Here is a 26749-nt window from a genome sequence, read left to right as displayed (position 1 = left end):
TTCTAAAGGGTTAGGTGGATCATTTATGTCAATTAGGAAGAGTAAAGGTCCAAAAATAGACACTTGTGGTACCCCCATATCGAGACGAGTCCCAGGAGATCTCTTGCTCATTGATCTAAGTCTAAATAAATAAAATAATGAAAAATAACTAAACGCTGTATGACCTTGTGTGCCCCGGAAAACAATAAAATTGAACAAAAAAACTAAATGTCAATAGAAAAAGAAAAGTGACAGTCAACTTGACTTTGACAATGATCCTGAATCTTGAAGTTGATTCATTGTGTGTCAGCTATTAATCAAAGAGCGTTAAAACACTAGGTTCACTGTGTTCATAGTGTTCTGACTTCTGTGCAACTTCTGTGTTCTTGGTTGTTTAAAACTTTAGTTGTCTTTTGAATTTGTAAATTAAAAATTTTATTTTAATTTACATGTGGGAAGGATAATTATTGTTTACTTTCAAATGACTAATTTGCATAATTAGAACTTTGATACTAAAAAGAAATAATGTGGTTGTTAGCATGTTTGTCTTATACAAAAAAGTTTTTAAGTGTAATTTATAGGACAATCTCTCCGCCGATAAAAGATTTCTTAAAAACTTGGTTATTTGTTATGATAGGTGAGTACATTTTATAGTTTTAATTAAATTAATAATGGCTTTATTTGTTTATTATACCTATCCGACGAGTTCTTTATTTCCTTAAAGAAAAGACCAGCATCAGCACAGGATAGCTTAAAACACAATAAAAACACGTTCTAAAGTTTACATGTTTCACAATGGGTATGTATCATAGGATGTAGGCACTAACTACTAAGACCAATAAACTCTAAGACCAAATTAAGAGACTTACAGAACATATAAAGGCCATGACAAAAAATGTGATTATGTTGAAGATAATATGTAGTTACATATTTGCATGAAAATAGATTACGAAGTTTAGTACTAAATATAGTTAATTATATATACTCTTTAACAGTATTGCATGCTTAAAAGCAGTTCTTCTTCTTGGTCAGATTACTTTTTACAGTGCAGTTGTGGTCACGTCGAACAACGAATGATTCTACGCCAGTTATCCCTGGCTGTTGCTTCTCTGGCACATGTGTTGAGAGGAGTATTGGTTAGGGCTTTGATCTGGTCTGTCCAGGGCATAGGGGAACATCCTCTTGACCTACTGCGGTTGACCCTTCCATGAACAACAAGTCTCTCTATGGCATACTCAAGCATGCAAGCAGTTAGCTTGGAGTTTAAAATACATTATATGTGATTTTAAGTACAAAATCAGCAATAGGTATACTCAGTTCTGCTGCATATGCCGTTAGAAACATTAGAGAATATACTAATGTTGCTATGGGCAGATAAGTGTATTTCAGTTGCTATGGTCATGGTATTAGGATTATCCAGGCTCATCTTGCTGATTGTAATATAGGTTTTAATTAGATACTGAAAAAGATAGCTGTTTGCGCTATCAGATTGACAGTACAATATTGTATATTGATATTATAATATTGTATATTGAAGTGAAACTTTTTTTGAATCGTGATTTCAAACCGGATGCAACGGAAAAAACGACAGGTAAGAGACATAAATACAAAAATGTGTGGGATGAAGCCGGCAAAGAATGAGACAGTAATATGCATACTATTTTATTTTTATGTATGATGCGAGTAGGTATACCTTAATATATTCTTATGTCATACGCACGACTTATAACTGCATAGACACCAGGAGAACATAAATATGGTAGCGGTGTTAGTAATAATAAATAATAATTATAATAAATCTTTATTTGTTGCAAAAAAAAAACACAATTTTGCTTAAAATTACCCTCGACCCCCAAACTAGGACAGCCCGTGACATGGGGGTCAGTCTCTTCCAAGTTGTGCATTGTAAAATGTCAAATAACAAACATCAACATATTTTAAGGTCTAACAATGGAAGTTATGCTACAAATTATGAACACAGATGATTACCAATATGCACTCTAAATTTCATCGGTCTAGCTGTTTCGGAGGAGTTCAATGTTTAACACTATGACACAAGAATTTTATATATTAGATTATAGATAATAGCAGTAGTAAGCAAATCTATTGTGTCTGTAACCAATTTTTATTGGAACAAACCTTGTTCTATTGCAAATTCATCTCCTTTCCTCTCCAGTGTGCTTGTGCTTTTGAGTATATATTATGGATAACATTAATATATTTCTGGTCTATTTTGTGCGCCTCTAACACTTCCCAAATTATTTTATGGGACAACTAAACTGTTATAAAGAAAAATTACAAAAAATGTAACTAAGATATGATAATAAATGTGTGAGGGAGAAGAAAATAACGGATATACAGCAAGATAGAAAAGGTAAGAAAACCTATTGTGTCTGTAACCGATTTAGATTGACAGCTCACAAACATTGAGCGACACTTGGCAGACCCTTATTGTTTTGAAAATTAAAACACTACCTCAGTGTTCGGAAAACTTATAAGCCAAAGAGCCAATTATGAACGAAACAACAATTTAAAAAAAATTTGGACCCAAATCTGCTTGCTTAGTAATTTTTTATTGCACTAAATAAGTAGAACACATGTGACCAGTAATACAGGTATTTTATTACCTACCACAGGTATCAGCGATCCACGACCAAAACTTATGTATCCCCTGTATTTTTAAGTTTTCGCTATATTGTAATTGTGGTTGTTGGTGAGAAATAAAACTTATTATTATTATTATAGTACACTAAATAAAACGAAATGTGCTTGCATCTCAAGTTCTCATCAATAAGGCGACGTCGATTCGATCACACAAAATCAGGCCGCAATTTCGTGAGTATCGTGCGAAGGTGGAATCAGGTCAAACAACTCTTCCGAACACTACCCGTGATTGATCTGGTAGAAGACACACAATGAAGCGACATCTCTACGTAACACCAAGTGATTAACAACCGTTAACAGAGCACCGGGTCCTCGACAATTCGAGCAGCTCTGCGTTGCAGGCGGTCAAACATACCAGAGATGACCGCAATAATCCATACGTGGCCGTGAATGTGGGCCGACTTGAATTAATGAGGCCCAGTTTCTGCGAAGACAGTTTCGTCTATGCCTTCTAGATGACCGCTGAATTGGTAACCGCTCGAGATTTCGAGTCCCAGTATTCCGATACTAGGCGAGGCTTTAAGGGAAGTGTTGTCGAAGTGCGGTGATGCGACAAATAGGGTTTTTTTGTGGTAAAAGCACAAACTTGAGTCTTCTGGGGAACTCCCAATCCGCGTCCTTCTCAAAAGAAGACACAAGTTTCTCCCGGTACTGGTCGACGATTTCCCGAGAGAGACCTGCATGGCACGTGTATACGGCATCACCAGTGCTGTCGTCTGCATATCAATGATATGTTGTACACCTCCAACATATTGATTGATACAGGGACAAGAAATATTGTAGAAGATAGCGCACAGCCTTGGCGCACGACAGCGTTCACGGGCCTTTGGGTTTGTGGAATAAACGTCAACAATGACCTGTATGCTGCGCCCATTGAGGAAGCTGGAGGTCCACTTGCAAAAATTCTCGGGAAACCCAAATGATGGAAGTGTTGAGAGAAACGCCTTGTTATTGAGAGAAACACGAGCAAAGGCCTTCGCTATATCCAGGCTAACTGCCAGGCCTTCCCCCTTGCTTTCAATAGCCGCCGCCCATCGCGCGGTTTTGAATATGTTACAGTGCAAGGAATTAGCGCTCATAACATTTTTGATGTACCTTCTCGTCTTGATTTCTATGAAGAGCTACCATTGAGTGTTGATTTGAAAACATAAACACTCGAAATCTGAGCACTGTTTATGAATTCTGATATCTTGCCTGAACAGTGAATTACTTAAACAATTGATGCAGTACTTAAATACGCTCCAGATCCTTAATAATAAAACCTTAGATTATTTATAAGTCCAGACTCTAATCTCCTCTTTTTTTTCAATTTATTTATTTATGAACAGCAAATATGCTGAGTTGGGAACACTTTTGTGACGTATAGAAAATAATATTCCTCAATTGTGTTTTATGTTTTATTGTACTACTTATATCGTCACGAATAAACTTTTTCCTTTCTTTCTTTTCTTTCTTTCTTTCTTTCTTTCTATAAAACAGTATACAAAGTTTAACAAAACATCTTGTACTCGCCAAACTTTAACGTTTGATGGCGAGAAATCGCTGTTAGGCAACCTATGACAACAGGCCACGTTTATTACTTTAGTGTGCGTGACAGCTACGTTTTACACTTGAAAATTGAAAAAAATTTTATTTTATAACTGGTCTACCAAAATAACACTTACAATATGTTAAAAATTAAGATAATAATTAATTGATTTTTAAAAATATTTTTAATACACGATGTATTAATATGTATAGTCTTAGATTAAAGATCGGTGTCTCTGTTGCGCTTCAACTAGATACCGCAGGCGTATTCGCAAATTGAGGGAACTAATACAACGTCCAAGTGGGCGTACTCAAGCCAGTCTTGAACAATGTGTGACGTTGACTTGCCACGTGCCACTGTTAAACTATGCTAATTATTGAAACTAAAATGGCGGGTTGCGTAGTAAAACTTTGTAAAAATAATACTACGAGAAATAAGAAAGACACTGGGATCACGTATGTATTTTATTAATTTCAATGTAAAATAACACGAAGCGTATGTAAGTAACAAATTTTGAAAAATGCCTTTGAGTGTCAAGATGCCACGCACACAAGCATCTTTACAAATACCCCCTTATTCATAATAGTCTGCTAACTTAAAGCATTGCTAATTCTCACTCTGCCTTCTTCTATTGACCTAAGTCAGAATGAGAAAAAAGACTCCTTAGCGGCTGTTTAAAGTTAGCGGACCATTATGAATAAGGGGATAGCCAATACACCGTTGCCGTAATAGAAAAGCTATTGTTCAAGTTCAAGTTTTTATTCGTAAATACTATTACACGTCATACATACTTAACATACTAATTCAATTATTAATTTATAAATTCATTATATGAGTAAGACGAGGGCCACCTTTTGAGTTTATATTTAAAAGTGTTACAATTTGACACGCTTGTGATATAGTCCGGGAGTTTATTATAAACCCGAGGGCTCATAGCATGTATTGTGCGGGAAGCTTTTTCCAGGCTATGTGGGACTGTATTTAGGCGATTCGCGTGTCGCAGCTGGTACTGGCTGGTGTCGCCTCTTTTTTTATACTGGTGTAACTGAGCTCGGGCGTATAAGCCTACCTGTAGTATCAGGAGGCTTGGTATTGTTAATATTTTTAGAGAAACGAAGAAAGGTCTTACACATTGGTCCGACGGTATTATTGTTCATGGGTAGTGCGATTATACATTATATTACATACATGCAAACATTTATAAATCAAATCAAAATCAGTTTATTCACGTAGGTCACGGAAATGACACTTATGAATGTCAAAAAAAAATTAAATATCTTTCTTATTGAATCTATCGCTACTTCTTAAAGGGTTGAGCTAATGAGAAGTAGCAAGAAACTCATTGCCACTGTTTTTTATCAAGATTTACAGATCACTTCAATTACAATATAGTATGTAAAATGATGCAACAGACACACTCAAACGTCAAATAGTCAATGTCTTACACGAGTAAGTCAAAAAAGTAAATGTAAATTAATACAAAAGTTATTGAGTACAGTAGCTGCATCATCCACACACACCATAAATAAATAGTATTCTGTGAGCATTTTATAATCGATTATAAATAAATAAACATGTTACTAAATTGCCTAGGGACCTGAAAAATCTTACATATGAACAAAGACTTACACAGCTTGGACTCAGCACCCTCAAAAGCAGACGAGAAAGAGGCGATCTAATTGAAACATTCAAAATACTAAATAATTATTATAATGTCCCAAATTTTGAGAGCATGTTTCCAAGGAAGAGCAATCCTAGACTAAGGGGACATGATATGAAGCTAGAATATCAATTAGCATCATCAAATCCATTGAAACACTTTTTGACCAACAGAGTCGTTAATATATGGAATAGATTGCCCAAGGATGTGGTTAAATCAAAATCTGTTAATCAGTTTAAGAATAGACTGGACAAACATTTGGATAGATATGGCAAATGATACAGACGCATCAGCGAAAGCTGCTTAGTCTATTATAAATAATAATAATAATAATAATGTATATATCCATACATATATACACAATAACTTTTAAGAATCTGAAACCGAGTCCCCGGCAACAGGATCATCCTGCCACCACTAGAAGCGCCCGTTCACGAGCATGACGCATGAGCCAGCCATCGCCTCCCTTAACCATATTTTAGGGAGGGGACGACCCGTCCCATGTCGCCGGCTAACATTTGAACACATAGTATCAATGACGACACACAGCCCCGCGCTCTCCGCATACCCCGTTGTCGCCTGTTTACAAAAATATGTTTACAAAGTAAAGATTGCAAATGTTTTATTTGTGACAATTTTGTTTACAAATGTTAACTAACATTGGTTAATATGAAAACGTGATCAAATGCATTTTACAACGGCAGTGTGACACGTTTTTTACAGCTAACCGATACATTTTGGTTACAATTTTAAGTTGTATGTATATTTATGGTCGATGCGTCACTCGAACAATTCTTTATAACTTATTATAAAATATTTGATGTCTAAAACGCTTTAAACTACCACGATTCATATATATGCAGCACCTTACAAACTAATTCGTTGTTTATATTACAGCCATTGTAAAATACTGTATTGATACACAAATAAAATTTGAAAAACAAAACTTTATGAACGTTGCGGGATTCGAACCCACGACCTCCGGCGTTCCGTACCGGTGCTCTAACCAGCTGAGCTAACCGTTCGAGTATCGCCTCGTTATAAATTTCTAGTTGCTTTGTTCAACTTTCAGGTTGTGGCTCCATCTACAGGATCTACTTTACAGTTCATAACCTGCTGAACCACAATATTTGCATATTAGGAAATTGACTTGAGATGTCGCTCTTGTAAATCTAAACAATACCCTCACTTCTAGGATTAATACACAAATAAAATTTTAAAAACAAAATTTTATGAACGACGCGGGATTCGAACCCACGACCTCCGGCGTTCCGTGACGGTGCTCTAACCAACTGAGCTAACGTGAGAAGAAGAAGCCACAACCTGAGAGTTGAACAAAGCAAACAGAATTTTATAACGAGGCGTTACTCAAACGGTGAGCTCAGTTGGTTAGAGCACCGGCACGAAACGCCGGAGGTCGTGGGTTCGAATCCCGCATCGTTCATAAAATTTTGTCCATGGAGTTTCTTGAATGTTCTTCTCACGCGCTCGACTTTTCAGTAATTTAAAAGAAATATTTATAGTGGTAGACCACGACATAGTCAAACCTACTTAGTTTAGGAAATAGGTAGCTATCATGAATGGTCATTTCATTATAATAATAATTACTATAAATTAGATTGTTTTAGCGTCTTTAGGATGCTTAAACAAATAATTTTGGATCGCAATGACCTTTAATATACTTTGTTTCTTTATGCTCGTGAGTCCTTACTGGATAGCCTTTCTGTCCGTGTTGCCAGACAGGTCTAGTCAAAAGTTACCCGAACCAAACAAAAAGTAACAATTTAGTGTCAAAAATAACCTTTTATTTATTTTTCTAGTGGAAATTTAAAAAGAAAAAAATACGTAAAGGTTATAATGTTTCTTTATGCTCGTGAGTCCTTACTGGATAGCCTTTCTGTCCGTGTTGCCAGACAGGTCTAGTCAAAAGTTACCCGAACCAAACAAAAAGTAACATTTTAGTGTCAAAAATAACCTTTTATTTATTTTTCTAGTGGAAATTTAAAAAGAAAAAAATACGTAAAGGTTATAATTTTTCCAATTTAAGTCAAGTTAGCAAGTTTTGCGAAACACCTGAAATTGTTAATAAGAAAAATGTAACTTGTAATTGAAAAAAATTGTGAAATTATTTGGAGTAGGCGTATCAAACTTGGGTTGCGGCGCTGGGCTCAAAGCATCCGAACTGAAAAGTTCTAATGAGGAAATATAACCGTGCCTCCAGATTCTTACTATTCAATTATTAGTATAACTATTTATTTCTATATATAACTAATTCTCACACTTAGTGTAATTAAAAAAATCGGGCGAATCGTAGAAGCATTTTGAAATTTTTTTAATTAAGAAAATTTTCGCGCAATATGCGCTATCTGTCGGTGACGCGAATCCATAAGATTTTCCCTTAAAAAGTGCCCAACGCGGCTAAAGATATTTTCACTTCACAAATGGTTTTGTTTTTCAGTGTCATTCCAAGGTTGTTTACACTACAGCTATGTTAAGACACTCTTCGAGCAGAACAGCCACTTCAGCTACCTCTCGGACCTGGAGAGGGAGATGTCACTGCGAACAGAGAGTGGCTTCTACTACTCTTACTACAAAACGGTGGTGGAGGAGACTCCATTCGTTGCCGGCATCTCAAAGCTGATGTACGACAAGACTGTCGAGTATCCCAAGGAAGTTAATGCTTTCAACAGATTCAACATTCATCCAGAGGTACTTGAAATAATTTTTTTTATGGAAAAGGAGGACAAACGAGCGTACGGTTCAACTGGTTTTAAGTGATCACCGCCGCCATTATTCTCTTGAAACACCAGAGGAATCACAGGTGCGTTGCGGGCCTTTAAGGTTTTATTGGACTCATGTCGTATCGTCCCGGAAACACCGCACAAGGAAGCTCATTCCATAGCTTTGTAGTACGTGTAAGAAAGCTCCTTGAAAACCGCACTGTGAAGGACCGCCACACATCCAGATGGTGGGGATGATATCCTAATTTTGATCTTTTGGAATAGTGTTTTTGAAGTCGATTGTTTTTTTGTTAATTTTTTTTTATGACATCTTTTCAGGTGATAGTCGGCGCTTTGTACCGCTACGTCATGCCTTGGTTGAATACCACAGAGCATGTCCAGTGCCACATGGTAGACCGCGGCGCAGGATTTACACCAGTCCAGAGTTGCGTGGGAGTCGGGGTTCCCATATTCTTCTACCTGGAGGCAATCTGGATGATGGCTGGACTCAACGTGGCAGCTCTGTTCCTGCACGCAATGGATTTGAGGTAAGACACATTTTTTTAAATAATATAATATATAATAATTCTGACACACTCTTACACAAATTATCTTGCCCCAAACTAAGCATAGCCTGTACTATACTATACATACACGACAACGTTACCAGTGGGAGGCTCCTTCGCACAGGAGCCGGCTAGATTATGGGTACCACAGTCCACAACGCATATTTCTGCCGTGAAGCAGTAAGCACGAGTGTGAAGTGTAAGCATTACTGCTTCACTGCATTGAAATGGCAGGGCGTATCAATTACCTTTAGCTGAACGTTTTGCTTGTTTCGTCCCGTATTTTCATAAAAAACGATATAATATTTAATAAAATATACTTAAACATACATAAATACAATTTAAAATCCATGACTCGGAAACAAACATTCATATTCATCATATAAATGTTTGCACGTGATTCGAACCCGGGACCTCTAGCTCAGTAGGCAGGGTCACTAACCACTGGGCTATGGAGGTCGTCGCAAAATATACACTTAAAAAATAAACTAAATTAGTCTATTAACTAAAAAAAATATTATTGAGTTTTCTTTAGTGTTAATTCCGCCAATATTTGTCTTTAAACAATTCGACACGTGTTTCGCCTACACGAGGCATCCTGTGAATCAAGTGAGCCGGAAGCCGCTCTTTTATACCCTCGTCCTATGAAATGACGCGCTGTGGTTGGTCGGCTGTTGTGACGTATTACCCCCGGAAGAGATACGCAACAAAGGTGATGGGACTAAATTTGTTTGTTCATTCAACAACGTAAACATGTTATTTTTGTGTTTTATTATTTCTAATTGCTCTAACAGATTTAAGCGGAATCTATTAACTGACCGCTTATAATGGATAAAAAGTTGTGTAGACTGCCGATAGAAGTGAAAATATAGAACTTTTAGTATTAAAATTTGAATTTTATAATGTTTAAAAAAAATTAAACGGCCCCTATAGTCTAGTGGTTAGTGTCCCTGCCTACTGAGCTAGAGGTCCCGGGTTCGAATCCCGATAGGCGCCAACATTTATATAATGAATATGGATGATTGTTTCCGAGTCATTGATGTTAAGTATTAAATATATCATTGTCTTGTACCCATGCCTAGTTTGGGGCAAGATAATTTGTGTGAAAGTGTGTCAATATTATTATTATTATTTAAGAGTAGGTTAAATGCTTCATCCATCTATTATTTTTCATCCTATAAAGTATATATAGTTCTTTACTGTATATCTGCTACTACTTAAATATTGTTGTTTTTGTCGGTGCTAATGTATTTTCCATCATTTACTTTTCAATATTGGCAACATTTCAGTGAGAGTTTCATGGGTGGTTTCCTGGCTGTGATGCAATACTTCAGCAACCACGCGGAGTGCACCAGAGTCCAGTGGACTCCGAACGCCCGCGAGAACTGGGCGGCACCTTTGCTGATGCTGCAGAGCTGGCTGCTAAGCATACAACTGCAGGATGTTAAACGGAAGAACTATATACCACTACAGGTAGGCAGATACTGCTGTATGAACGGAATTTCATTGCTTGTTGCAACGTCGTAGGGCGAGTCGTTCCATTCCCTTTAATTTGGTCACGGCTTGTGGTGTTGTAAAGTTATATATTACTTAAAAAAGAATCAATTACCGACTGCAGTTGTCTCTAACAATACGCCACAGGGACCTTCAAGATTAGAGCGTACATCCAAGAGGCCGAAAACGCATTGGTTTTGCGGATGTCCAAAAAGTAGTACCTAATAGTATATATATATATAATCACGCCTCTTTCCCGTAGGGGTAGGCAGGGACCACTTCTTTCCACTTGCTACGATCCTTACATACTTGTTTTGCTTCGTCCACTTTCATTATTCATACATGCTCTTCGGTTTAGGGTACTCTTGACTTGGTTATTTTCAAGACGTACCTGATTTGGTCTCGAAACGTCCGCCTAGATCTACCCCTTCCAACACTTTCATTCACACTGCCCTTATACACTTTTTTTGGTCAATTGTTCTTCATTCATTCCCTCGACATGGCCAAACCATCTCAGCATACCTTTCTCAATTTTTTGTCACAACATCTTCTTTCAGACCACAACGTTTCCTTATCTCACTATTTCTTGGCCTGTCACTCAGTTTAACTCCTATCATACTTCTCAACGCTCTCATCTCAGCTGCATTTATTCTAATTTCATGTTTCTTCTGCCATACCCAACTTTCATTTCCGTACATGAGTGTTGGAACCAACACGCCCTCATGCACAAGCCAAATGAGCCTTATTAGACACCTTCCGCCTGTTCATAAAGGAGTGCAAAGCTCCATTCACAATTCCTGCATTCACTCTTCTTTCAATATCACTCTCATACTTTCTCTTTCCATCTCTCGTTAATTACCTAATAGTAAGTTACTTATAAGTAATAAGAATATTTTGTTCCAGGTTGCCATATTCATCTTAAATTGCCTCTGTTTATTATCCTGGCAATTCACACAGTTCATATTCCTAGTACAAATCGCTATATTCTTTATAATGGAACAACTCAGGATTATATCGACTTTTAACCTTTTTGTCTTTCTACATTCCCACTACTGTGGACTCCATATGGCAATACTGTTGCTCCAAGGCAACGATATGCTAAAATCGTCCTTATACGCTTCCTTATTCGTCGTAGTGTCTCTATACTGCATGTTCTTCAGCGGTTTTAGAGTTAAGATTAAAAGTCGCTTGGACTTAATTGAGGAGATATTTTGGGTAATTTTACGAATTTTCGTCGTCGGCATTGCATCCATTTACTTGAAGAAGTTCATCTGCGATTTCCTCGAGTTGGAAGAGGATGGGCATATTTGGGACATTCTCGTCTCAAAGTTCACAGATTATAAGAACTTTCACACTTTGATGTATACTTGTTCGGAAGTGTTTGACTTTTTGCCTTTCAGGTCGATTAAAAATATGACCAATTCGTTTTTGATTCCCTATGTTGTTTTCGGCGTAATAAGCGCTTTTTATTATTGGTTTGTAAGCTTGAGTTGTGCTGAAGATTTAGATAAGCCTAAGCTGAAAGAACAGGAAGTCGAGGACGAGGATAGCGGCATTGAAAATACTACAGAGAATAAGCCGCGGAAAGGAGATTTGGACGTTATTGATAAGGAAATAAGAGCGAAGTTAGAAGAACGCGATGCTTTTGTCGAGTCTGTGAAGAGCATCAATATCGAAGCCGCCATTTTTTTCAACATATCGCTGTTGGTTGTCTATGGTGTCATGGCGGCGCTAGTAATGAGACTGAAGTTGTTGTTTAGCACGCAATTGTGCGTTATATCCTCTTTGGTGTTCAAGAAGAAGTATTATGTGTGAGTATAGTTATTTTTTGTGCTATTTATAACCTTATTAGTGGGGTCGTGTGACAAAAAAATTAAGTAGGTAACGATGATATTCTTATTATTTTCTCAGTAAGTGGAGAGAGGGATAATTTAGAATACGGCCCTAGTTACGCATCAAGTGGTTAAATCATCTAAGCTGCAAGGCTTATGAACACAATGTTTTTTTTTTCAGATACCCTCGAAATGTCAATAGGTTAATAATATTCATACTAATTCTAGGAGTGTTTCCTATGCTATGGAGTCTAGTCAATAATATGTATGAAGAAATTTCGCATATAGGTGAGTGCTTTTTTTTCTCATTATGCGTATACCGTTTGGTTTTTTTTAAGAACCAATGGGAACCCTATCCTGGCCGTCTGTTCGTCCTTCGTTCCAACCACAATAGTTGGACTTCAGCCACCCATGATAATAAGAAATAAAAACCTATTTGAAAAGCCAGTTTCAAAACCATGTTGTGGGTCGGGTCTGTAATGAACCATCTCTATATAACCGTCGTATATTACCATTGATGTACTATAAGAAACTAAACACAACCGCCTATTAAATAGCCTTCAAAAATGTCCGTGTTGCGTTGTATATACGAATACAGATAACGTTATAACATTAATTCAAATTAACACCTTATTTCGTCGAGGTAATGTTCAAAGTCTATTGTATACACTCATTAGAAGCTCGGACGCGAACACGAGGCAAGACCATTTTGCTTAGTAATTGGAATGTATTTATTTAGCAATATGATTAAAAACGTCAAGTTGCGTGGCGTGGTATTCAAAGCGCGGTCGAAACACAACTAAACGAAAACTCTGCCTAATAGAGGCGTCGGCAGAGTTTTGCTTCAGACAATTTTTGAGCGAGATTGTGAGTCAAGTTGTTTATTGCAGATGAATTCAGTGATTACTCGCAAGAAGAGCTACTGCAGTGGATAATGAGGCAGCCGATCGGAGCGTACGCGGGTTCGATGCCTGTGCTGGCCTCTGTTATGTTGTCAACTCGCAGGCCCATAGTAGCGCACCCCCACTACGAGCATTTAGAAGCAAGGTATGCACATTTATAGGCCTAGTACAGATTTACATAACCGCTGACCAGTCGACCATTTTGTTTTATATACTGTGGCGGCCATTTTGTTTTATATCCTGTGGTGCCCATTTTGTTTTATACACTGTGGTGGCCATTTTGTTTTATATACTGTGGTGGCCATTTTGTTTTATATGCTGTGGCGGCCATTTTGTTTTATATGCTGTGGTGGCCATTTTGTTTTATATACTGTGGCGGCCATTTTGTTTTATATACTGTGGCAGCCATTTTGTTTTATATGCTGTGGTGGCCATTTTGTTTTATATACTGTGGCGGCCATTTTATTTTATATGCTGTGGTGGCCATTGTGTTTTTTATACTGTGGTGGCCATTTTGTTTTATATACTGTGGCAGTCATTTTGTTTTATATACTGTGGCAGCCATTTTGTTTTATACTGATGCTGTGGTGGCCATTTTGTTTTATATACTGTGGCGCCCATTTTATTTTACGGGCCATCCATAATTTACTGTGACGTAAAACGATGTCTAAAGACAAGAGACCGCTGAGATACGCTACTGTTCTATCAATTGTATTGTGTTGAAGGTCCCTAAGTAGTATCGGCTTATGAAATCTGCAGCCAGTAATAGATTCCACAAAGCGGCTGTGCAAGAAACATCTTGTCTCGCTCAAAGTCGTGAGAAACAAAAACATACAAAAGAAGAAAAATTTTATGATAAAGAAATAAATATAATGACTGTTCATTGTCAGTACATTTATGAAAATGTAATATACGTTCAGAAAAATCGTCACCTTTTTGCTCTTTATAGTGATTTCCATTATTATAACACTAGAAATAAGGGTTGCTTGTAACTAATTCTAGCAGACTTCATAAGATACATAATAGCTTTAAGGGTAAATGTATACACTTCTATAATAAAGTCCCAGCCACTGTTCAGGCATTATCTATAAATAAATTTAAATGTTTTATAAAAAAATGGCTCTGTCGTAAATCCTATTACTCCACTGCTGAATATCTAAATGATCGGACAGCCTGGGACTAGATTGTGATTATTTTATAGCGATAGAAATGACTGTACAATATTGTACATTTTTTATTGAAAAGAGCGCAAAAATAGAATGCTGGGAGAGTTTCTTGCGCCGCTTCTTCTCTCTCAGAGCGCCATTTGTTTCCGAAGCGATAGTAGTATCTAGTAGTTATTAGAAATGACATCAAAAATAATTCTAAAGGAATCAATTTTGAGAAAATAAATGCCTTTTATGCCTTTTAAGCGCGGTTTTAACTAATACATTATTTTTACAGGCAACGTGCTTATACCGTTTACAAAGTATACGGACGATTCACCGCGGAAGAGTTGTACCAGGAAATGAATAAACTGAGAGTCAGTTACCTGATAGTGGAGAGGAATTACTGTTACGGGAAGAGCGAGTAAGAGAATCTCTCTTTTATCTTACATTGATCGGTTTTTGTTGCAGAATTCGGGCTATTTAAAAGCTAGGTCCCAGTGACGTAAAGTAAACCACAAGACTCCAAATCGCCTATTTTAAGGTCGCCAAAAAATCTCTGAGCGGCGTTGTATATACCTATACATTAACTTATACAGATCAAATTAAAATATTCATTCAAATTAACATCTTATTTCGTGGCAGTAATGATCAAAGTTTATTGTATAGGCTCATTAGAAGCTGGAACGCCAACACGAGGCATAAATAATTTTGTATTAGCAATTGAAATGTAATTATTTTGCAAAATTATTAAAAACGTCAAGTTATTTACATAATTTTGTTAATTTAAAGCGGCACTTAGCTGAAATACGACACTCCATCCTTTTTAAGTTTGGATTTGCTGTTATTTGGACAGTTTTTCACTGAAATTTGTCATTGCGTGGCGGTGTATTCAAAGCGCGGTCGTAACACAACTGAACGAACACTCTTCCTAATTTTTGAGCATGATTGTGAGTCTTGTTGTTTATTGTACGTCAATGCTAGGTACTATAGAATTATTGAGTTTTTTTTTTAAATTAACGTATTAATTGTTGCCGCTCAATATGTTCTGGATATCGACAGAGGCTGTAAATGTTGCTGTAAAAGTGTAAAATAAGTGGAGTTGGTCCCACCTATTCATGTAGACTTATTTAAAAAGTTAAATATTTTGACATTGATATTTTGTAAAGCAAAATAATCATTTATTTAAAAAGGGCCATTGAATTGAATCCTCGTTCCACCAGATTACCGGATTGATCGGTTTATGACCACTCCTCAGAACAACATTATACCCAAATAGTGTAGCTACGCAAAGTGTATAAAATTATTAATCACTAGCTGACTCAGCAAACGTTGTATTGCCATATAAAGTAATTAGAAAAATACTTAATTTTTTTTTTACCTCCGGAGAAAGTTCGATCGATATAAAGATTCTAATTAGGTATTCATTTTAAACTATTCTTTCGGTTTGATTTTTGAACGACGGGGGACACATCAAAGGAAAAACAAAATTGTTGTTTTTATTTAATTTCGAACATTTTCATATTTTCACCTTTTAAACCTTCTCTGGACACAAATAATTCAAGACCAAAATTAGCCGAATCGATTCAGCCGTTCTCGAGTTTTAGCGAGACTAACGAACAGCAATTCATTTTTATATATATAGATTTACCTCTATAATTAAAAAACTTACCACTGAAACGATATACTGGACTCCTGTTTAAATGGTTAAGGTTAACGAAGACAAAAAATTCTATAGTGTTGAGGATTTTTTTAAATTTTAAGTTAACTTTTTGCATGCTAATTTAAATAAGCCGAATAGAAGACACTGCAATTTTAAGATCTATAATATATTTTATTTAGCCATAGTTTCTCAACCTTATTTTGCTCACCGCCCACTTTGAGAATATGTTTTTTTCTAGAGTTTTTTTCGTGTATTTTTTTGCCTTTTTAGACTATATTTTATAATCTACCCACGCCCCATCTGCGCCATCTCAATGCCCCCTAATTTTCTCTGGGTCTTTTACTGCCCCCCCGAAAGTCTCAAACGCCCACAAGGGGGTGTTATCGCCCACGTTGAGAACCTACATTGAAATAAATAAATTTCATTATCAAAGATTGGCAATGAATTTCTTGCCACTGCTTCTGAATAAAGCTCATCCTTTTCCCAAGTGGCGGTAGATGTAAAAAGCAAAGACATTAACATTAATAAGTGTCATTTTGTTGACCTGCATGATGATTTTGATTTGATTTGATTTAGTATTTTGAATATTAAACTAGGTGACGCACACATTAAAAAAATCAAACTTGGTTCCGCATTAACGGGCTGTCAGTTCGTCTTTGTACTAGTATATGCTAAGTCTACGATTTAGATTATATTACTTTACAGTTTGGTATTATTAAGTAATATTTCTCACTTCTTATGTGTATATATGTATATTAAATACAAACAATTTTACCAAAACCACAACCTGAGAGTTGAACAATGCACACCGAGATCTTCTGTCGATGCGTCACTCGGACTGTTGGCTCAGTTGGTAAGAGCGCTCGGATGGAACCCGAGAGGTCGTGGATTCGAGTCCCGCATCGTTCATAAAATTTTTGTACAAATTTAATTCGTATAGAAATAGAAATATATTTATTTACCATAGGGAGTGACAATAACATTACATATTGCAGTAACATTTGGTTAACGTCATGAAGCTATATCAGTTCATAAAGCGACTTTGACATGGAGAGAAGAACTGATAAGAAACTCCCAGTCCATCTTTTAAATCATATAACAACTCAGCATATCAGATTCTTAATAGTTATTGTGTGTATATATATGTATGGATATATACATATTTATTTATTTGTAATCGCTTATAAAATGCTCACAGAATACCTTTATTTATTTATGGTGTATGTGGATGATGCAGCTACTGTACTCAATTAATTTTGTATTAATTTACATTTACTTTTTTGACTTACTCGTGTAAGACATTGACTATTTGACGTTTGAGTGTGTCTGTTGCATCATTTCACATTTTACATATTATATTGTAATTTGAAAGGATTTGTAAATCGATGTACTTAAATGTAAATCTTGATATAAACGAGTGGCAATGAGTTTCTTGCTACTTCTTCTCATTAGCTCAACCCTTTACGAAGTAGCGGTAGATTCAATAAGAAAAATATTTTTTTTTTTTTTGACATTCATAAGTGTCATTTCCGTGACCTACGTGAATAAACTGATTTTGATTTGATTTGATTTATTTAAATATAATATTATCTTAGATAATTTATACGTCTATATAGTCTCTTGCTGTTAGACATGCGACAAAAACAGGCCAGGAATATTAGTTTAGTGTACGTGACAAGCTACGTCTTACACTCGCGATTAGTATGACACTTTTGTGTTAGTGTGCGTGAATAACTCAAAATAGAGTAATCTCTAAACTCAATTTTTTTCGACGTTTTGACAGCTGTCATAGTCAATCTAGACGTATCATTAATGGTCAAAGAATAATATACAATTTTACGTGGCCTGCGCAGAACCAGTCAAGGACCACCAGTGGCAGGCTCCTTTGCACCGGATGCCGGCTAGATTATGGGTACCACAACGGCTCCTATTTCTGCCATGAAGCAGTAATGTGTAAGCATTACAGTGTTTCGGTCTGAAGGGCGCCGTTACTAGCGAAATTACTGGGCAAATGAGATTTAACATCTTATGTCTCAAGGTGACGAGCGCAATTGTAGTGCCGCTGAGAATTTTTGAGTTTTTCAATAATCATGACCGGCACTGCAATATAATGGCAGGGTGTATCAATTACCATAAATTTAACGTTCTGCTCGTCTCGTCCCTTATTTTCATAAAAAACCATTGTAGTAGCATACAATTTCAAAAAGTTTACAGCTTTTGTTTTGCCTTTCAGTCGCGGATGCAAGTTCAGTGACATTTGGGATGTTGAGACAGGAGATAGTATGAGAGAGAGACCGCCGTTGTGCCACATACTCCTCACGGAGAGTGTCGACCATTTCTACCCGGTGTTTATGAACGCGCAATACTCCGTGTTCAGGATTCACGACATAAGCGTAAGGTGAGTACACTCCGGCTCAGTGCATATACACTAGTTTTAAACTTAGTTAATCAATAATATATTTATTTCCGAACGCAATAAAGATAAGTCCTGGAATCCCTGTAAAAATTTCTCGTGATGACATATGGAACGCAGATGTGGTCGCTTACTATGAGCCTTATGAGGAAGCTCATGGTTGCTCAGAGAATGGGTCTATGCTCGGAGTTTCCCTGCGAGATCGAATCAGAAATGAGGAGATCTGTAGGAGAACCAAAGTTTCCCACATAGTCCAGATGATTGTAAAACTTAAGTAGCAGTGGTCAGGGCACATATCTCGACGGTCAGATGGTCGTTGGGGCAGTAAAGTCCTCGAATGGCGACCACGTACCGGAAGACGTAGTGTTGGTAGGCCCCCCACAAGATGGACCGACGATCTGGTCAAGACCGCCGGAACACGTTGGATGAGGGCACCGCAGGATCGTCGTGGCGATCTTTGGGGGAGTCCTTTGTCCAGCAGTGGACGGCTTTAGCCTGAAATGATGGTGATGGACCAAAATAACTTACAACGAAAGTTTAAATACAGGAGACGCAAAAGTTTTGGTTGTAAATCGCTGGCACCTGGCCATTTGTATTACTGGCCACCTGTATTACACAGCGACAAAAAAGGAGTTATGATTTGTTTAAAATAACTACGTAGGTATAAACTAACTTATATATATATGACGAGGAAAGAACCTCTATATTGTTTTTAAAAGGTGTGACGTCATTACTGTTGACATCACAATTGCTATCTTGCTGAAGATCACTCATTGGTTCTTCCAAATAAAACTACACGAGTAGGTATTTTATTACTTTCGTTAATTCAACGGGCAGCGTTACGATGTCCCAGAGAGGTCCGTACTGTACGACAGCCCGAGCACGACTGACTATTTGTGCCGATATATAATATGTCGCAAGTATATTGTCAAAGCCGTGGTATTATAATTAACCGACAGATTGTCAATCGACTTCATTTCTTACAATTAACGGCCTGGTTTTAGTGACATTGTAATGTCACGGGTACACTAACTAACTAACATATTGTAAGCCAATGATATTTTGACAATTTTACTGGTCGTTAGTTTATGAGGCTGCCTCTGATTAGTCTGTTTCTTGTCATGTCATTGTCATTTTATAGTCGCAGTAGTGTTATTTTTAAGTTATGCATTAGTGTAATAAACTTTTTTTTATGATAATAAGAGACGAGACGAGCAGGACGTTCAGCCGATGGTAATTGATACGCCCTGCCCATTACAATGCAGTGCCGCTCAGGATTCTTGAAAAACTAAAAAGTTCTTAGCGGCACTACAATTGCGCTCGTCACCTTGAGACATAAGATGTTAAGTCTCATTTATTTGTCCAGTAATTTCACTAGCTACGGCGCCCGTCAGACCGAAACACAGTAATGCTTACACATTACTGCTTTACGGCAGAAATAGGCGCCGTTATAAAAAGATAAACTAATTGTAATCTAAACGAATCGGCCTTTGTTAAATAGTAAGTCCCAAAAAGAAATTTATACTGTTGATCACAACGCACGAGCCGAGCGTAGCGTGCCGCGGCAGCGGTCGGCGAGTACCAGAACAGAATCGGCCCTTGTTCACTACTATTTCAACAATAATTACAGATGGAAAATTGCATACACGCTCCAAGGTTTACTATAAGTCTTTTGCTAATTGCGTATGAAAAAAAAATTGACTTATCAGAACGCTCGACGTCTTACACTGCTAACTTCATTTGTAATATACCTAGATTTATTATAATATCACTATAGTGTACTCGTGACATTACAAAGTCACTAAAACCAGGCCATTAAATTGTAAGTAATGAAGTCGATTGACAATCTATCGGTTAATTATAATATCACGGCCTTGACGATATACCTACGACATATATATCATAAAGAATACAGGTAAATGTGTGTGTGTGTCTGTATGCGTGAGAGATAGAGTTGGTGTGTGTGAGAGTGTGGGTGTATGCGTGATAGATAGTGTGGGTGTGTGTGAGAGTGTGTGTATGCGTAAAAGATAGAGTGGGTGTGTGTGGGAGTGTGGGTGTATGCGTGACAGATAGAGTGGGTGTGTGTGAGAGTGTGTGTATGTGTGAGAGATAGAGTGGTTGTGTGTGAGAGTGTGGGTGTATGCGTGACATATAGAGTGGGTGTGTGTGTGAGTGTGGGTGTATGCGTGACAGATAGATTGGGTGTGTGTGAGAGATAGAGTGGGTGTGTGTGAGAGTGTGAGTATGCGTGAGAGATAGAGTGGGTGTCTGTGAGAGTGTGTGTATGCGTGAAAGATAGAGTGGCTGTGTGACTGTGTGTGTGTGTGTGACAATTTTTGAGCATGATTGTGAGTCTAATTGTATTTTGTAAGTCAATGACCGAAATGGTTTTTTTTTCAGATACATGCCACGCAGCTTCGATACCTGACAGCATGACAGTCTAAACTACGATAGCGGAACTTGAACCAAAATAAGACTGATTTTAACTTAGCAATACTTACGGACTTATAGCAGTGTAACTGTTTTACGTGGCTTAGCTGCTTAAGTAGACCATTGGCATCATACTTCAGTTACCAAGCCTCTTGTAACCTATATTTCTACTGAACCACAACCAATGGACGAGAATTAAATAAATTCCAATACGTATGACGGTAAATTGAAAAAACTTATTATGTAAAAAATATGATATTTTAATAAACATTATTTAAGTAAATTATGCGGTATGATAATATTTTCATTGGTTGTACTTAATACCTTCTTTATTACAATATTGTTCTTTTTTTATGACAATAAAAGACATGAGGAGCAGGACGTTCAGCTGATGATAATCGATACGCCCTGCCCATTACAATGTACTGCTGCTCAGGATTCTTGAGAAACCTAAAATTTCTGAGCGGCACTACAACTGAGCTCGTCACCTTGAGACATTAGATGTTAAGTCTCATTTGCCCACTAATTTCACTAGCTACGGCGCCCTTTAGACCGAAACACAATAATGATTACACATTACTGCTTCACGGTAGCAATAGCCGTTGTTGTACCCATAATCTAGCAAGCATCCTGTGCAAAGGAGCGTCCCACTGGTAAAATCTACAAACGTAAAATAGGACGAAGACTAAATTTTTTTTTGTTACTCCAAGATGTATAATTTCTTGCGTTCGAAGTTTTGCTTTGTGAATCGCGTAACATAATTTTATATAAAATTTGAAGGAAGACTAGCTCAGGAAGACTTAAAAATTTCCATATGAAAAAGCGTGAAATATTAACGAACAATTAACTTAACGAGGTCGTGAGATTGAGTCCCGCATCGTTCATAAAATTTTATTTGTGTATTAATCCTAGAAGTGAGTGTTATCACTTTAAAAACATAAATAAATTTTGTTAACGAACAAAATCAGATTCACATTGATAATATTGGCGAGATTTTATTCAATAAAAATACTTATATTAAGGCTTGGTCTCCGCTGCGCTCCAACTAGATACCGCAGGCGTAGTTGCAAAGTGCGGCAACTAATACTTCGCCCAAGTGACGACTGACGTTGATGTGCCACATGTTCTGTTAATCTTTGCTAATAATTGAAACTAAAATGCCGGTTGCGTATATATAACACGAAGCGTATGTTACAAAATTTGAAAGAGTTTGAATTTTTTTTTTTTACAACTTTAGAAAACTTACATCTAGATACATATTAAAAATTAATCTGTTATACAGCAGATAGTTATTTACAAGTTTTCACAAATAATAACTATTTATTGTTTATAATCGTTTACCTACATTAAACATACCTAATATTATATAACCTACTTTTGCTTTATATAAATTAAAAGTTTTTATTTACTTGACGTCTAAATTGAAATGGTGTCGTCTTGAATAAGTCAAGGTCGTATTCACTATTAACTTCATTATAAAGTTTAAATGCTCTTATAAGAAAACTGTTCTGTCTATAATTACATTTTGCTGATTGTATTTCAAGTAGGTAGCTGACAGTGGTTCGTAAGCCAATCTGCTCTAGCAGTTCTGCACAGTAAACTCTACCGTTTGCTATATTTAGTATATAAGTAATGTCTGCAACACGTCGCCTTTCTTGGAGAGAGGCAAAAAATGAAATTTTTTGCATCGTGACGTAATTATGGTAATAGTTTTTTGTACGGAATTGTAAGTAACGTATGAATCTTTTCTGTATTGATTCAATGCGGTTAATGTACACATAAACTAGATTCCATACTTGAGATGCGTATTCTAGATGGCTACGAACGTAAGCACAGTATAATATTTTCATCAGTTTAATTGATGTTAGTTCAGAACACATCCTTATGATAAACCCTAATGTTTTATTAGCCTTAATAATTATATTGTTTATGTGTAGATCAAATAGAAGCTTTGCATCAAAGATAACTCCGAGATCTTTAATGGATGATACTCTTGTTATTGATGTTCCAGATATTGAGTAATTTTCATGTATGACATTCTGTTTTCTAGTATATGTGCAACTAAAGCATTTTAAAATATTGAGATCTAATTTGTGTTCTGCAGAATAACTAACAAATTTATCTAGATCAGTTTGTAAAAGTTCAGCGTCTCTAACACAATTAACCGGGCAAAGTATTTTCATATCGTCGGCGTATAGTATTATTTTGGAATGTTTAAAATTAGAGGATATGTCATTTACGAAAATATTAAATAAGAGGGGGCCAAGAATGGATCCTTGTGGGACTCCTGAAGGAATACACATAGTAGCAGATTTAAAACCATTTAGAACAACAACTTGACATCTATTGGCGATATAAGCTGAAAACCATCGATATAAGTTGCCTCGAATCCTTATTTGTAGTAATTTGTCAATAAGAATAGAATGGTCAATTCTATCAAATGCTTTCTTAAAGTCAGTGTATATGACATCTACTTGGGAAGGCTCCGACATATACTTTGACAGTGTTTCAGTGCAAAGAAGCAAATTTGATGTGGTTGATCTTCCATGAAGAAAGCCATGTTGATTTTCACTAAATATGTGTTTTAGGGCAAATTGAACTTGCTTGTGGAACGTCTATAAAGAAGTGTCAAGGGAGTACAGAGATTATCGGCGCACCTGATGATCAGTAAGGGTGGAATGTTATCGGGACCAGCAGACTTGTATGGATCCAAGCATTTGAATAGTTTAAGAACTTCTTTTTCACTTATTTCTATATGGGAAATATCACTGAGCGAGTTATTGACGACTATTGTTTCTTTATTATTGACGGAACCTGTGATGTTGAGAAAGTTTGAATGAAAAAAATCTCCGAACATATTACAAATCTCCTCACCATTACTTGAGTATCGGCCCAAGTATGTAAATACAGCGGGGTAGTTGTTTGAACCCCTCTTCGACTTCACGTACGACCAAAATGACCTAGGATTTTTGCTTATATTCGTCTCAATTTTTTTAATATATTCATCAAACATTTCACGCTCCATTCTAACAGCACGATCTCTTAAAGTGACGTATGAATTAAAATCGGAAAGATTGCCATAATTTTTGAATGTTTTGCGAAATTTGTATTTTTCCTTTAACATTTTGATTAGAGGCAATTTATACCACTGGGGATACTTGCGGTTATTGTAAATTTGTTTAGATGGTATATACTCGTCTCTTAATTTGTATAATGTATCATAAACAAAACTTACAGCTTCCTCAAAAGTTTTATTATTAATATGGTATATCCAATCAACCTCATCAAGTTTCTGTTTAATATTATCGTAATCTCCTAGGTTATACTGGTACTTTAAATGTGGAACACTTTCTAATGAATGTAGTTCAACAAATTCAGCATAAATTGTTAATGCTTTATGTTGGGCATCCTCAGGCACTAGAGGGCTGGTTGACTGAGAGACGGAAACCTCATTATACGATAGTACAAGATCTAATATTTTATTATTTATGTTCAAAATTGAGTTATACTGTAAAAGATTGCAAATCGAAAAGTTGTCAATTAATTCAAATTGAGACGTACCTTGTATATTACATGCTTGATATGAACAACCGTCCTCAGATATTTTCCATTCTAATTTAGGTAAATTAAAGTCCCCTAATACAATAAATATGTCGGAAGGATGATTCATTCGATGCTTACGATGCTGTAGACATATAGTTACCCATAGATCTTCAGCAGAAGAATTTCAGTCATCCTTTATTTCAGTAGCAAGCTCCCGACGCACTGCAATTAGAACTCCGCCTCCTAGTGTTTGTTCCGTCGCTCGGTAGTCGCGATCTCGCCTCCAAACAAAGTAGTTATCATTAAATAATTCGTTACGTTACGTTTTGATAAAATATTTTTAACCCTGCCATTTTAAAAATATTAATTTAATAAACTTTATAAATAATTTGTTAATAGTTTTAAAATTTAAAATAAGCGAAGCATGTTGTTTGTAATAGTGTTGTGTGCGTAATAATGCTAGTAATAGTAATAGACCATTTAATAATGATAGATAAAACTTTAAAAGCATAAGTATAATTGAGTGTCAAGATGCCACCCATACAAGCATCTAATAGTTGCCGTGATACAAATCTATTGTTCTTAGGTAGTGTGGTATGTAGTTGGAGCGCAGTGGAGACCAATCCTTAATCTCAGTTAAAAAAGTACTTTTGATTCCTCTGATGGGAACAAGTTTTCATCTTTACTGCCGCCAATGAAATCGACAATAATTAACATGTATATATTTTTATATATTTAATTTTAAAAAATTCAACGTTATTTAAAGTAGTTATCCGCCAAAAATGTGATAGTTAATAAAATGTTAAAAATATAAATCACTTTAAACGATAAACTTAGTACACTACCGTAATAGACGAACCCTGTGTGAAAGTGAACTATCATAAAAACCTAGGTGTGAGAAAGAGACGGAATAGATGAAGACCACGAAACCGTTTTAAAACAATTTAGTGTCCATTAGTCTCCTGTCAAATTAGACTGCGTTTTTATTTTATCGTTTTTATCGTTATTGTTCTGTGTTTTAACGGATATTAATTAAAGAATATATTGGTTTCTTGTTCTGTATTAGATTGTGTTGTTACATAATATGGCAACAATCCAACTAAAGAGACATTTCACAGGTAAATAGTGATTCTTCAGTACTAATTTTGTGATATTTATTTCCGTAGAACATATGCACTAAAATACTTAATATTACATTTTATATACGCAGTAAATAGTCTATTTTCTTATATAGGCCAGTGTCGATAATTTTCGAAACCAAATAGAAGAGAATATAATATAAAATGAAAGGAAATATAAATTACGGGCGATCTGAGGTCGGGAAGTGGAAAAGTGGGGGTGTTTAAGGGTAAAAAACGGTTATTCTCGATTTCCGGCAAAACTGCAAGTCCTATGGAAAAAAGTCAAATGGCAAAGTTGTAGTTAATAAAAAGATCTACAACTTTTTTTTTCACATAACCTCAAAATTTATGTGAATTCAAAAAACCAATTTTTTGGTTTTTTATTTTTATCTTTTACAAAAAAATATTTTTTTTCCACGAAATCTGGTGAAAAGTTACACTTGCCTTACATATTTTTGCTTACTATATGTAGCTCATATCAAAAAATATTTTTTCTGTTTATTACTTAAAGTAAACATTAAAAAATATAAAATGTAGATAATCATCAAATCATCGCCTGTCCAAATATTTTTATCATTACAACAATGCTTCGTTTTGTAGTACCTAGCTATTTTTCATAAGACAATTTTTATATGTGGTTTAAATTTATGCCTTTTAAAGAGTTGCAGTTTCAAGACCATGCAAGATTAAATTAATAACTACAATTATTTATTCAAATAGAAATGTTTCAAACCTCTGAAAATTTGTTTACATTCTTTGTATCGTTTCGATGGCCTTATTTTAGGTATCAAACTATGACTCAGACATAAGTTGTCCATTCTGCAGATAGAATATTAAGTTTTGTTGAAAGTCGTTCTGTTAATTAAGGATAGTATTATAAAAGTATTAATTACTTTATTGTTGATTGTAAATAAATGTATTCTTTGAATTGTTTGTTTTATTTCCTAATAAACCTGTGTCGCTCGGGGAAAAACTACGTACCTACTGCTTTTTACACAAATTATTTTGCCCTATATTAGGCATAGCCTGTGGTATGGGTTGCAAGACAATGATGCAATTAATACAATATACTTACTTAACACACAT

At 36.0% G+C, this 26749-nt stretch overlaps 2 protein-coding genes across 2 annotated transcripts in view; one reads left to right on the top strand and one right to left on the bottom strand.

Moving 5' to 3' along the window:
• Nucleotides 1-26749, bottom strand: part of LOC126973332 (serine hydrolase-like protein) — a 275685-nt gene that overhangs the window by 72553 nt on the left and 176383 nt on the right. The gene's annotated exons all lie outside the window — the stretch shown is intronic.
• On the top strand, nt 346-26591 carry LOC126973310 (probable C-mannosyltransferase DPY19L1). The gene is made up of 10 exons (XM_050820515.1): nt 346-616; nt 8290-8540; nt 8891-9099; nt 10407-10590; nt 11515-12422; nt 12625-12731; nt 13334-13490; nt 14789-14914; nt 18387-18551; nt 20970-26591. Exons 1-10 carry the CDS (start codon nt 505-507, stop codon nt 20995-20997), a joined length of 2247 nt encoding a protein of 748 aa, XP_050676472.1. The 5' UTR covers nt 346-504; the 3' UTR covers nt 20998-26591.

This window comes from Leptidea sinapis, chromosome 29 (genome assembly GCF_905404315.1).
Source record: "Leptidea sinapis chromosome 29, ilLepSina1.1, whole genome shotgun sequence".
In the NCBI taxonomy this organism is placed as follows: Eukaryota; Metazoa; Arthropoda; class Insecta; order Lepidoptera; family Pieridae; genus Leptidea; species Leptidea sinapis.
This window is presented reverse-complemented; position numbering and strand designations above follow the sequence as displayed.

What these genes read in the sequence shown, in the direction of transcription:
- LOC126973310 (XM_050820515.1), top strand. Translation starts at nt 505, where the DNA reads ATGTGGTTGTTAGCATGTTTGTCTTATACAAAAAAGTTTTTAAGTGTA. An exon ending in TTGGTTATTTGTTATGATAG is followed by an intron (nt 617 to 8,289) that starts GTGAGTACATTT and finishes TTTGTTTTTCAG; the next exon opens with TGTCATTCCAAGGTTGTTTA. An exon ending in AGAACTATATACCACTACAG is followed by an intron (nt 10,591 to 11,514) that starts GTAGGCAGATAC and finishes ATTTTGTTCCAG; the next exon opens with GTTGCCATATTCATCTTAAA.